Source organism: Cucurbita pepo, chromosome LG04 (assembly GCF_002806865.2).
Source record: "Cucurbita pepo subsp. pepo cultivar mu-cu-16 chromosome LG04, ASM280686v2, whole genome shotgun sequence".
Lineage (NCBI taxonomy): Eukaryota > Viridiplantae > Streptophyta > Magnoliopsida > Cucurbitales > Cucurbitaceae > Cucurbita > Cucurbita pepo.
In genome coordinates, this window is record NC_036641.1 from 10,913,770 (window position 1) to 10,926,433 (window position 12,664).

Below are 12,664 nucleotides of genomic sequence, written 5' to 3' on the forward strand. Positions count from 1 at the left end.
TTTATTTAGGTATGGTTTCGATTGATTCATGTATTTTTCTAACATATATTCATATATGACGATAATTTTGGCTCAAATATAATATTGTAAATTTGAGTAAAAATAGTTATTTTCAATTATTTTAAATATTTATTAATTATTTAATCTTTTTATTTAGATGTGGTTTCGATTCATTCCCGTATTTTTCTAATATATATATATATATTATTGAAATATCATTAGTATAAATATAATATTGTAAAATTAAGTAAAAATAGTTATTTTCAATTATTTTAAATATTTATTATCTAATCTTTTTATTTAGACGGGATTTCAATTAATTCAGGTATTTTTCTAATATATATATATATATTTGTAACTTAACAAAAAAATAAAATAAAGGTTTACAGAGAAAGAATCTGACTTGGTTTGCTTTTTAGTGCACGTGAAGTGATGGGCGTTTTTTTTGTATTTTATTATTGTTAGCATAACATTTCCCCATATATTCACCTGCTTTTTTTTAATATAAAGTACGTATTTATTTTAGCCTATAGTGTAATATTCATTTTTATTAAATTATTACACCTAATTTCTTGACTTAAATTTTGTTGGTAGGTGTCTGTATAATGTTTTGGACGTATATTTAATATTCATGACTGATGGATGTGCACCCATGTGAAATTTTGTACAATCTTATTAATTATTATTAATATTCATAAATTTGTAGATTAGGTAATTGACTAAAATAACCATGAATAATATAAAAGGGTTGTGGAACAAGTCCAATTATTCACCCTTTAATAGTAATTTTAAATTATTAAAATATAAAAAAAAAATAAAAAATGTAAATTAAAGAGATTTTTTATATCTCCTATCTCTCTTGTGATTTTATATTTAATAATTTATTTTCTCATTTTTTAAAAAAAAACAGTAAAGTCCAAACAATTAATAATCCCCAACATAATAATAAATTGTCGTTTTTTCCTAAATGGCAAATGACCTGGCGGACGCTCTGATCCTGAGTCACAGGTGGCTTTTAGGAAACCTGAATAATAATAATTATTTATTATTTTTTTATGAAATGAAAATAGCAGAAAGAAGGGGAAAAATGGGTCATTTTCCAACAGATCGCTGAGTTGGTAATGGCTATAAAATCCTAGAGGGTTACGCTTCTTTATTTTTATAGTAATGCGTGACGTGGATTTTCCCGCGCCTACGTGGAAATTCCCTTCCGACAACGACGCCACGTAATGAATCTGTTTCAATTTGGTTTTTTCTTTCGTTTTTTACTTTTAGAAAGTTACCTTTTTGCTCTTACTTTTGTTTTATTATTCTGATTTTTTACTGTATTCCGTTTTTTAGCGTTTCACGTGATTTTTTTAATTATAATTTTTTTTTTCAATTTTTATCATTTAACTTAAAAAAAAAAAATACTCGTATTAGTTATTCGTATATGACATTACCACCTAATATGTACTTATAAATAATATTAAAAATATTATTAAATCTCGTGTTTAAATAATAATTTAATCAGTGAAATTATTAAATCTCATTAAATAATCATGAAACATATGATAAATAGCGAGATGTTCATCTACAATACTTTATAATTAGGAAATAATTGAAATTAATAGTCTATAAATTAGACTAATCGGTGATAATTGCCATGTTTTTTTTTGTTTATATTTACGGTAAAATGATTATTGTTTATATTTATTTTAAACGTTAACAAAATTATTGTATTTTTATGTTTCATTATAAATAAATGATGAAAATTTGAAGTTAGGATTTATCAGTATTTAAGTTAAAACCTAATGTAATAAATTAATTTAAACTCAATTAATTAAATTAATTACTTTTTAATATTTGTATTTTATTTATGTGTGAAAATTAGTTATATAAATAATTTGAATTCGTCAAGGAAACTAAATTCAATGATATTTTGTATTATTTGACCTTAATTTTGAAATTTTAAAATGATTTAAAACCTGAGAAATATCAATCACTCGCGAACGCGAACTCTCTATCTATATAAACACCGGTTTCCATCTCTCTGCTCTTAGAAAGTGCTCATCGCGTTGCGCACAATCTTTACCTTTTCTCTTCTCTCTCTTTCCTCTTTCTGATTTCCCCTGACATCGCTCCGCCGCGGAACCTCATTCCGTCGCTGCAGAAGGAACACACGGAGACCGGTAAAGAATGTGGCTCGCATGCGTATGGGAAGAGAAAGAGCAAGAGCTCGGAAGACAACAAGCGCCAGGAACTTGCCCTTTCTGTCGAGGCAAAGTGTACGCTATTGACGTCGAAAGACAATGGAAGCTCTGTTGCCTCCCTCTCTGCCTCAAGATCAAGAGGAAATATCTCTGTACTCTCTGCTCTCGCCGCCTCGAATTGTGCCACTGGTAGCTCATTCTCGAATAAAAAGTTAGGTCTCGTATCACTTCGAACTGTTCGATTTATCGATTCGTCGTTCTCATTTGAATCGATGCTCGTAATTTGTGTTCCTGTTCTTCCGTGATGTGTTTGATTGAGTTTTGGTGAAACGGATCAGTATCGCGATTTGGATCTGACTCGAATTAGATGCACCTAATAGTTGTTTTTTGCTTTTTGTACAGTATCGAAAAAACTGTAGTTAGAGGAAAACCTCTCTTCGGCATCTGCAAGTGTTTTTTCCCCCTTCTTATTTCGTTTAATTATATTATTTGAAATCCTTCTGTTTCTTAGTTCTTCGATGATTTTATGCTTCAATATGCAATTACATGACATTTTATGCGATTGATTTTCATTTTTGTTCTGATTTGGTCGCTGGAATATTATAGAATATTCAGATTTAGCTTCCAAGAGTATATGCAACAAAAAAAGAAAAGAAAAATAGAACGTTTTGCTAGAAATTCCTAAAATTATGGCATTAGGATCAATTAACCTTCAAAACAGTACTTATGGATATAGCTTATTTTTTCGTCGGCAATTATCATATTTCTTCGATCATCGCCCTTGTGAAATGCTTGAAGTATACAAATTGTATTTATGACATTTTGTTTGTGACGTTTTATTACATTTTATATACATGCCTTTTTTTAGATTCTCCAAAAGTGTTTTGATTTTGTTTCCATTTGTGTGGTCTTGAAACCTTCTCTACTTATTTTTATGACATATTTAAGAAATAATTATATCCATTTTGTTTGACTTTTTTATTAATTAAATAAGAAAAAACACAATGATATAATATCTCAAAATACAAGAAAAGAAGAAAAATGTAAAGGCATATCAAATCAAACTTTTAAGAGAGTTTAATGGATGGAAATATATTTCAAATCAAAAATAAAATAAAGTTCTAATTAAGATATTTAGGTAAGATTTCATTTGATATTGTATCGGCAAAAATTAATTAACTATGTTATCCCACAAGGATTTTGGTCAGAGATAATTAAATAAAGAAAGAAATATTGGATTTGGGTACATCAACATTTACTTTGACCAAAACATTTAAACACATTTTCTTTGTTGAACATATGGTTTTTTAAGGGTCAATTGTTTTGCCTAACTAACTAAATATATATATATATATTATATAATGATAAGGGTATAGATAGATGTGTTTAAATTAATGAAAATAATTTTCAATATTATTGAGAATATTTATATCGTACTATTTATTGCTTCGCACACGCAAATATTTCTATCAACGTTAAACAAAATAATAATAATATTATTGAATTTTTTCAGTCTAGGAGCCAATTGGAAACCGATCAAGAGTACACTAGGTCAAATCAGAGTCATTTCTTTCTTTATTATTATTTTTATTTTTCACTATTTAATGAAAAGTTAAAACCATCCATTAGAGCTTAAAAAACAAGTTACTGTCAATACCAACGATGTACACATTTTTTCCTGGTGGCTCAATTACAAAAATTTTATAGTTAAATGTATTTTACTTCGAGTAATCTTATGTTGAATCGCCTTCTGTAAATTTGTTGAGATTGTCGAGATCATCCGATATAAAAATTCAAATTTTAAATCACCCCTAAAATTAATTAACATAATGATGACGAAAGTGCAGAAAATCTATTGGCGATAATGTTTGTTGGTTGTAATTAAAAAAAAAAAAAAAAAAAAANCCCATCACTTCATTTAAACTTTAATAATTGCTTTTGTTTATATTTTGCAATGGGAATTTATGTTTTTTTTTAAAAAATTAAATTAACAAATATAAAGAAATTAAGAAATTAGAAATAAACTTGGCATATATACATACAATTCTATTAAAATTATTCTAACTTTATTCGATATTCATGATTCCTTTAAGTTTATTATTTTCATCGACCTTGAAACGAGATCGAGACAATGACCATATTTCATCATAAAAGGGTACGTGTCCAATCACGACATTCATATTGAACTCGTTTTCCTTCGTCGGTCAAAATCAAGAAGTGGAAAACCATGCTTCTTGCAAGTTCTCATCCTAAGATACTTTCGGTTAGCAAAGGTATACAGGCTAAGACAGACATTGTCGGGTTAAAGCAGACATACTTACGAAGGCCTTGTCAAAAGAAAAGTTGAGATAAATTCAAATCTACTAAAAATCTCATAAAATCTGGGTAGTTTGAATATTTGAATCATATCTCAACTACTTTAAATCATATCTTCATTTTGAATACTTTGAATCATATCTCAACGCTCCCCTTGATTCAAAGTTGCAGATGTCAAGTATAGAACTTTTCTTTTGACGAGGCCTTCGTAAGTATGTCTGCTGTAAGTATGTCTGCTTTAACCCGTACAATGTCTGTCTTAGCCTGTATACCTTTGTTTCTTTGTCTTCCTCTATGAATCCCTCTGGCGGTGTTACATAAACCTCTTCTTGTAAATCTCCATAAAACTTTTCGTTTGATAGGTCAACCATATCCCATGTTCCATCTTTCTTAACGGACTACATCTCTACTGCCATGGCTTTCTTCCTGTCTTCTTTTTCAGTTGCTTCTTCATAATTCATAGGGTCTGAAATAGTAAGAGCAAACTGACATGATGCATATATGTCAGCTAAAGATTTATACTTCCTTGGAGGTGTCTCATCCGAAAGTTCTTCAAGAGAAGAATTGCTATTCAGTGATGCTGAAGATGATGAATTTGACACACTTTGTGTTGCAGTGGATGCACTGGAGTTGACCCTTGTCTTTTCATTTGGGGAAACTTCAACTGTAATCTTTTGCTGCTCCGGTTCTTTACTCCAATCCCAACTCACGTTTTCATTAAATATTACNATATATACATACAATTCTATTAAAATTATTCTAACTTTATTCGATATTCATGATTCCTTTAAGTTTATTATTTTCATCGACCTTGAAACGAGATCGAGACAATGACCATATTTCATCATAAAAGGGTACGTGTCCAATCACGACATTCATATTGAACTCGTTTTCCTTCGTCGGTCAAAATCAAGAAGTGGAAAACCATGCTTCTTGCAAGTTCTCATCCTAAGATACTTTCGGTTAGCAAAGGTATACAGGCTAAGACAGACATTGTCGGGTTAAAGCAGACATACTTACGAAGGCCTTGTCAAAAGAAAAGTTGAGATAAATTCAAATCTACTAAAAATCTCATAAAATCTGGGTAGTTTGAATATTTGAATCATATCTCAACTACTTTAAATCATATCTTCATTTTGAATACTTTGAATCATATCTCAACGCTCCCCTTGATTCAAAGTTGCAGATGTCAAGTATAGAACTTTTCTTTTGACGAGGCCTTCGTAAGTATGTCTGCTGTAAGTATGTCTGCTTTAACCCGTACAATGTCTGTCTTAGCCTGTATACCTTTGTTTCTTTGTCTTCCTCTATGAATCCCTCTGGCGGTGTTACATAAACCTCTTCTTGTAAATCTCCATAAAACTTTTCGTTTGATAGGTCAACCATATCCCATGTTCCATCTTTCTTAACGGACTACATCTCTACTGCCATGGCTTTCTTCCTGTCTTCTTTTTCAGTTGCTTCTTCATAATTCATAGGGTCTGAAATAGTAAGAGCAAACTGACATGATGCATATATGTCAGCTAAAGATTTATACTTCCTTGGAGGTGTCTCATCCGAAAGTTCTTCAAGAGAAGAATTGCTATTCAGTGATGCTGAAGATGATGAATTTGACACACTTTGTGTTGCAGTGGATGCACTGGAGTTGACCCTTGTCTTTTCATTTGGGGAAACTTCAACTGTAATCTTTTGCTGCTCCGGTTCTTTACTCCAATCCCAACTCACGTTTTCATTAAATATTACATCCCTTCTAACTAAAATCTTTTCACTAACGGGGTTGTATAGTTTATATGCCTCTGATTGAGTACAATAGCCAATGAAAATGCATTTTTCAGATTTTTCATCAAGCTTTTGACGAGTTTGAGGATGTTTCAAAGCATAAGCAACACAACCAAAGATTCGTAAATGACTTACCGATGGTTTCCTTCCATGCCATGCTTCATAAGGAGTTCGATTCATAACCGCCTTTGTTGGTGAAATGTTTAATAGATAAACAGATGTTGATACGGCTTCTGTCCAAACTTGGTTTGGAAGTTTCCTTGCTTGTAACATACTTCTTGCCATCNCAAGTATAGAACTTTTCTTTTGACGAGGCCTTCGTAAGTATGTCTGCTGTAAGTATGTCTGCTTTAACCCGTACAATGTCTGTCTTAGCCTGTATACCTTTGTTTCTTTGTCTTCCTCTATGAATCCCTCTGGCGGTGTTACATAAACCTCTTCTTGTAAATCTCCATAAAACTTTTCGTTTGATAGGTCAACCATATCCCATGTTCCATCTTTCTTAACGGACTACATCTCTACTGCCATGGCTTTCTTCCTGTCTTCTTTTTCAGTTGCTTCTTCATAATTCATAGGGTCTGAAATAGTAAGAGCAAACTGACATGATGCATATATGTCAGCTAAAGATTTATACTTCCTTGGAGGTGTCTCATCCGAAAGTTCTTCAAGAGAAGAATTGCTATTCAGTGATGCTGAAGATGATGAATTTGACACACTTTGTGTTGCAGTGGATGCACTGGAGTTGACCCTTGTCTTTTCATTTGGGGAAACTTCAACTGTAATCTTTTGCTGCTCCGGTTCTTTACTCCAATCCCAACTCACGTTTTCATTAAATATTACATCCCTTCTAACTAAAATCTTTTCACTAACGGGGTTGTATAGTTTATATGCCTCTGATTGAGTACAATAGCCAATGAAAATGCATTTTTCAGATTTTTCATCAAGCTTTTGACGAGTTTGAGGATGTTTCAAAGCATAAGCAACACAACCAAAGATTCGTAAATGACTTACCGATGGTTTCCTTCCATGCCATGCTTCATAAGGAGTTCGATTCATAACCGCCTTTGTTGGTGAAATGTTTAATAGATAAACAGATGTTGATACGGCTTCTGTCCAAAATTGGTTTGGAAGTTTCCTTGCTTGTAACATACTTCTTGCCATCTCCACAATAGTTCGATTTTTTCGTTCAGCGATTCCATTTTGTTCTGTAGTGTAGGGAGCTGTTAATTCCCTTGGGATGCCTACTTCTTCACAAAACAGATTGAACTCGCCACCTCTGTCTGTGCGAAGAACTTGAATGTGACAGCCACTTTGGTTCTCTACCATAGCTTTAAAAATCTGAAACTTCTGAAACGTTTTTGACTTATGTTGCAGGAAGTAAACCCAGCTCATGCGACTATAATCATCAATGAATAGTAAAAAGTATATACTCCACCCAAGGACTTCGTTTGCATTGGCCCACATAAGTCAGCATGAATTAGTTCTAGATAATGTGAAGCTCTTTTAGCTTTTCCAACAGGAAAAGACTTCTAGTCTGCTTGCCATAAATCAGGCCATAAAGTTCAAATTGCCATGACTTCAAATAAGATGTTTCCACTTGATGTTTCTAACATGAAGGATTTTGCTCTTACTGTTAGCATGAAAGATGATTCAACATTATGGATCTTATATATGGACATCTTCATATGAACGGCCTGAAAATACTCAGGGATGAAGGTATGGTATTCGGATTACCAAGAATTGACTCAACTAATTTATGTGAATGATGCATTTATGGCAAGCAGACTAGGAAGTCTTGCTAAAAGAGCTTCACATTATCTAGAACTAATTCATGCTGACTTATGTGGGCCAATGCAAACGAAGTCCTTGGGTGGGAGTATATACTTTTTACTATTCATTGATGATTATAGTCGCATGAGCTGGGTTTACTTCCTACAACATAAGTAAAAAACGTTTAAGAAGTTTCAGATTTTTAAAGCTATGGTAGAGAACCAAAGTGGCTGTCACATTCAAGTTCTTCGCACACACAGAGGTGGCGAGTTCATATCTAAAGAGTTCAATATGTTTTGTGAAGAAGTAGGCATCCAAAGGGAATTAACAGCTCCCTACACTACAGAACAAAATGGAATCGCTGAACGAAAAAATCGAACTATTGTTGAGATGGCAAGAAGTATGTTACAAGCAAGGAAACTTCCAAACCAATTTTGGGCAGAAGTCGTAGCAACATCTGTTTATCTATTAAACATTTCACCAACAAAGGCGATTATGAATCGAACTCCTTATGAAGCATGACAACGATTATTGTTAGTTAATTTCGTTAAGAGAGTTTTATATAAAATTTATTTTTTTAAAAAATAATAAAATCTAAAATCTAAAATTGAAAGTATATTTTTATAATTTTGACTGTCAAACAAAAGTCAAAATAACAGAAAGCCCTTGTTCATAAACCCTAGCGGGGAAGCAGCAGTCTTCTTCAATGCGACGAGCGTATGACCCGAACCCTAACCACCTCTGTAAGTCCTTCTCTTCTCGCATTCAAACCTCGCCAAGTTCTTCTCTCACGCCACACCACGAAGAAAGCAAACGACATTGAAGCCCCCATGTCTGCCATTAAAGCCGTATCTCTAGACCCAGAGCAGAGGACTCTTCTTCTTCACGCCGTGTCCCTCTTTTTGCAGCGCAATGGCTTCTCCAAAACGCTCAAAAAGTTTCGTTCCGAAGCGCAGATTGAGGTCAGTACTTCGAACTCTGGTTCTTCGCGGTTTCACAAGTCAAAACTTTTTGGTTGCGGTGGTTAATATTGGTTTTATTCATTTGCTGCTCATTATGGCGTTCAATCGATTGTCTTTACAGAATGCGTTATTCATGGACCTTCTCGTCCAAAACGCTTGTTTTGTTCAAGTTTAATCCTATTTTCATGTTTTTTATCGAACTAGGTTATCTATGTTGAAACAATTCCCTTTTCTGTTGCTATTCGTGCAGAAGGATTTTTCAAAGGATTTGTCGCTCAGTCTCGAAGAAATGTGCCATATGCATTTAAAGAAATGGTAGGACTAGAGATTATCTTGATTCTTGTCTGTTAAACTCAAAAGAAAAGTGACCATTTCTTATGTATTGATTTCTTTTGCCCGAATCTTATTTGATCTAGATATGAATTCATTCATCTAACTTAAAAGTTATAATATGCAGTACTCAAGCCATTGCTACACCAAACAAACCAGGTATTCTCATATTGTCCACGATCTTTTAATTTATTTGTTCTTATAGTTTAGGAAACTTAGCTACAATTATTTTTAAAAATTTGTAATACGACATGAAATGATTGATTTTAATTGTGCATCTCTTCTTGGCTGGATTTGATCTAGTAGATGAAGAAACGGTGAAGGAGGGTTTGGATGATAGGGCTCCTGAAGCACAAGAGGAGCCCACAAAGAAGTCCAAGGATAAAAAGAAAATTAAGAAGGCAGTTGCCGAAACTCATGTTGATATTGCAGAAAATGAGAAATCCGATTCTGTCCAAGAAGAGGCTCGAAAGAAATCTAAGGATAAAAAGAAAAAGAAAAACAAAGAGAATGTTGCTACTGTAGAAGAAAATGTTGTCAAGTCCAAAAAAAAGAAGAAAAAGGATGGTCGACTTCTAAGTGATGAAAATTCAAACCAGCTCATGACTAGATGTTCAGAGGAAACTTTGAATGAAAGTGATGGTATCAAGACACCACATGAAGAAGAACACAATGACAAGTCGAAGAAAAGGAAAAGGTTGGCTTCTGAAGATCTTGACAGTCATACCGTAGATCAGAACGAAACTGAAGATATCAAACGTAGAAAATTAGAAGGTTCAGAAGGATGTAATGATGGTGTACAGTCTACAAAGGTCAATACAAGCAATGAGCTTTCGCAGCAGACGAATGAGTATGTTGAAAAAACTGCTGAGAAAACTTCTTCAAAGAAAGCTCTGAAGAAACATTCAAATGGCTCAGCAGAGGTATGTGTATATTGGCATCACGTAGAGGTCAAATTTCTTTATCTGCAATATTCTTTTGGCATTGTAATATGTAGAAGACTCAAGTGTTCTGTCTTTAATCCTCTCGATATTTAACTAGACATAGGGCCTCCAAAGATGTGAAAAACATAATAACTTAACTCCATGAGCATGCCAAATATCCCTATGAGATCCCACATCGGTTGGAGAGGGGAACAAAGCATTCTTTATAAGAATATGGAAACCTCTCTTTAACAGACGCGTTTTTAAACCTTGAAGGGAAAGCCTAAAGAGGACAATATCTGTTAGTGATGGGCTTGAACTGTTACAAATGGTATCAAAGCCAGACACCGGGCGGTGTGCTAGTGAGGATGTTGGGCCCCCAAGGGGGGTGAATTTTGAGATCCCACATCGATTGGAGAGGGTCCTTATAAGGGTGTGGGAATCTCTCCCTAACAGACACGTTTTAAAACATCGAGGGGAAGCCCTTGAAGGGAAAGCCTAAAGAAGACTTTCTGCTAGCGGTGGACTTAGGCTATTACAATCCCACATATAGCTGCTCTTGTGCTTCTAAATGTCTTCTCTCCTTGAGTGGTGCCTATTTTGTATTTGCATATGGCAAGCATTTTTTTATTCTAGTAGCAATTTGAAAAAAAAAGGAATTTGACTTGGTAATGGAATATCAATTTTTAATATTCACGTATGATATGAAGAAGATTTAGTTAATACCCATCGAATTCCACAAATTGTATTTGTTGCTAAAGATCAGTGAACATGAGGTAGTGTGGGGTCTTTTAAATTTCAATCCTTATCACTTTCACTTGATACAAGATCGACTGTGCTGAAAGATTGTATAATTGCAGCCAAAGACCTTTAACGCATTTCAAAGGGTGAAAGTAGATGCTGTGACATTTTCTGACGACAAACTAGCAGATAATTCTTACTGGGCGAAGGTGGGATTTGCTATATTATTGGCTTCTTGCCGCAATGCAGCTTGCTTTCAGTAGGATCTTTTGTTTCTCATTTCTAATCTATCATATTGGGCAGGATGGGGCAGAAACTGGGTATGGTGCAAAAGCTCAAGAAGTTCTCGGGCAGGTTAAAGGAAGGTATTTTTCCCTGACCCTTTTCTCTCTTAGCTTTTACTTAGTTCTAGCTTATAGTTTGTCTATGGTGTTTGGTAACTGCTGCTGATGTGCTAAAAGTTTGGATGTTAAATATTTTAACTAAGAATGGTCAAATAAGGGGGGGTAGACGCGTTTTAAAAACCTTGAGGGGAAGTTCGAAAGGAAAAACCCAAAAAGGACAATATTTGCTAGCGGTGGGCTTGGGTCGTTACACTTACCGTTCGTTATTGGGTTAAAACATTTTGTTGACTAAAATTTCCTCAATACTTCTTGGTTCAAATTTATGCATTTCTCAGGGATTTTCGACACGAAAAGACCAAGAAGAAGCGTGGATCATATCGAGGTGGAGTTATTGATCTGCAATCTCACTCAGTAAAGTTCAATTATTCAGATGATGATTGATCATCATATTAATGGATTCAGATTATGGTTCTTCACCTCTTTTTATCAATCATGAAGGAGGGAAGTTTCCATTTAATGAAAAAATAGTTGTATGTTGCATAGAAACTGGAAAGGATTGATTGATGTTCTATAGAACATTATTTTTGGAAGGAATCCACCCAAAAGTTTGGGCTATTGCGTTCACCGATCTTGAACTTATTATTGTTCTATTTTGTAGGTCTCCAAATGCTCTGTAGTTTACATAATATATTCATTACATAATATAACTTATTATTGTTCTATTTTCTAGTCTCCAAATGCTCTATAGAGCAAAATTCTAGATGGACATTTGGTTTTCGAGGTGGGATTGATGTTATTTGGTCTCTAAACTTTGGCCTATTGGCCTACGAGTCGGAGAAGCACATTCAAATCTTAGATAATATTAAGACCCCATTTTTTTTATTATTAAGAATTTTTTAATTTATTTAACGAGTTATTAAATAATATCAGCATATATCTCATCTGCACACACGAAAGAGTTGAGATTATTTAAAACAATAGAATTTTCATTTTTTTTTATTTACACACATATAATCTTTTCTACAAAAACCAATTTTATACTCATAATTAAAATCTCAAATTAAAATTTTTTATTAACTAACTTATACCATCTCTTAGAGTTAGTTTGAAAAGACTTGGATCTTTTTAAATTAATCTATAAATACCGTTATTTATTTATTTACTTATGTTTTGAAAAATCAAGCCATTTTTAAAGACAACAAATAATTGTCGGAAATTAACATTTTTTTGAAGAAATTTAATAAAGATATATATTTACACCAATATAAAATTTTACGGTTTAAATTAATATATTATTTAATTTAGAA

General features: G+C 33.1%; 2 protein-coding genes across 3 annotated transcripts; both read left to right on the top strand.

Moving 5' to 3' along the window:
- Window positions 1–1,998: 1,998 nt before the first annotated feature.
- LOC111793612 lies at window positions 1,999–2,706 on the top strand. Its single transcript, XM_023675572.1, has one exon. It carries the CDS (start codon window positions 2,179–2,181, stop codon window positions 2,383–2,385), a length of 207 nt encoding a protein of 68 aa, XP_023531340.1. The 5' UTR covers window positions 1,999–2,178; the 3' UTR covers window positions 2,386–2,706.
- A 6,010-nt stretch (window positions 2,707–8,716) lies between these two features.
- Window positions 8,717–11,981, top strand: LOC111793306 (nucleolar and coiled-body phosphoprotein 1). Of its 2 annotated transcripts, none has more exons than XM_023675139.1 (7): window positions 8,717–9,019; window positions 9,270–9,334; window positions 9,477–9,508; window positions 9,653–10,272; window positions 11,133–11,222; window positions 11,317–11,378; window positions 11,693–11,981. In XM_023675139.1, the coding sequence occupies exons 1-7, from the start codon at window positions 8,777–8,779 to the stop codon at window positions 11,796–11,798; spliced, it is 1,218 nt and encodes a 405-aa protein (XP_023530907.1). In that variant the 5' UTR covers window positions 8,717–8,776; the 3' UTR covers window positions 11,799–11,981. The 2 variants fall into 2 exon arrangements, with proteins under 2 accessions (XP_023530907.1, XP_023530908.1); XM_023675140.1 differs by having other exon boundaries at window positions 9,656–10,272.
- The last annotated feature ends 683 nt before the right edge of the window (window positions 11,982–12,664 follow it).

Coding starts and splice junctions, on each gene's coding strand:
- LOC111793612 (XM_023675572.1), top strand. CDS start 2,179: ATGTGGCTCGCATGCGTATGGGAAGAGAAAGAGCAAGAGCTCGGAAGA.
- LOC111793306 (XM_023675139.1), top strand. CDS start 8,777: ATGACCCGAACCCTAACCACCTCTGTAAGTCCTTCTCTTCTCGCATTC. Junction 9,020..9,269: donor GTTCCGAAGCGCAGATTGAG/GTCAGTACTTCG, acceptor CTATTCGTGCAG/AAGGATTTTTCAAAGGATTT. Junction 9,509..9,652: donor TGCTACACCAAACAAACCAG/GTATTCTCATAT, acceptor GATTTGATCTAG/TAGATGAAGAAACGGTGAAG.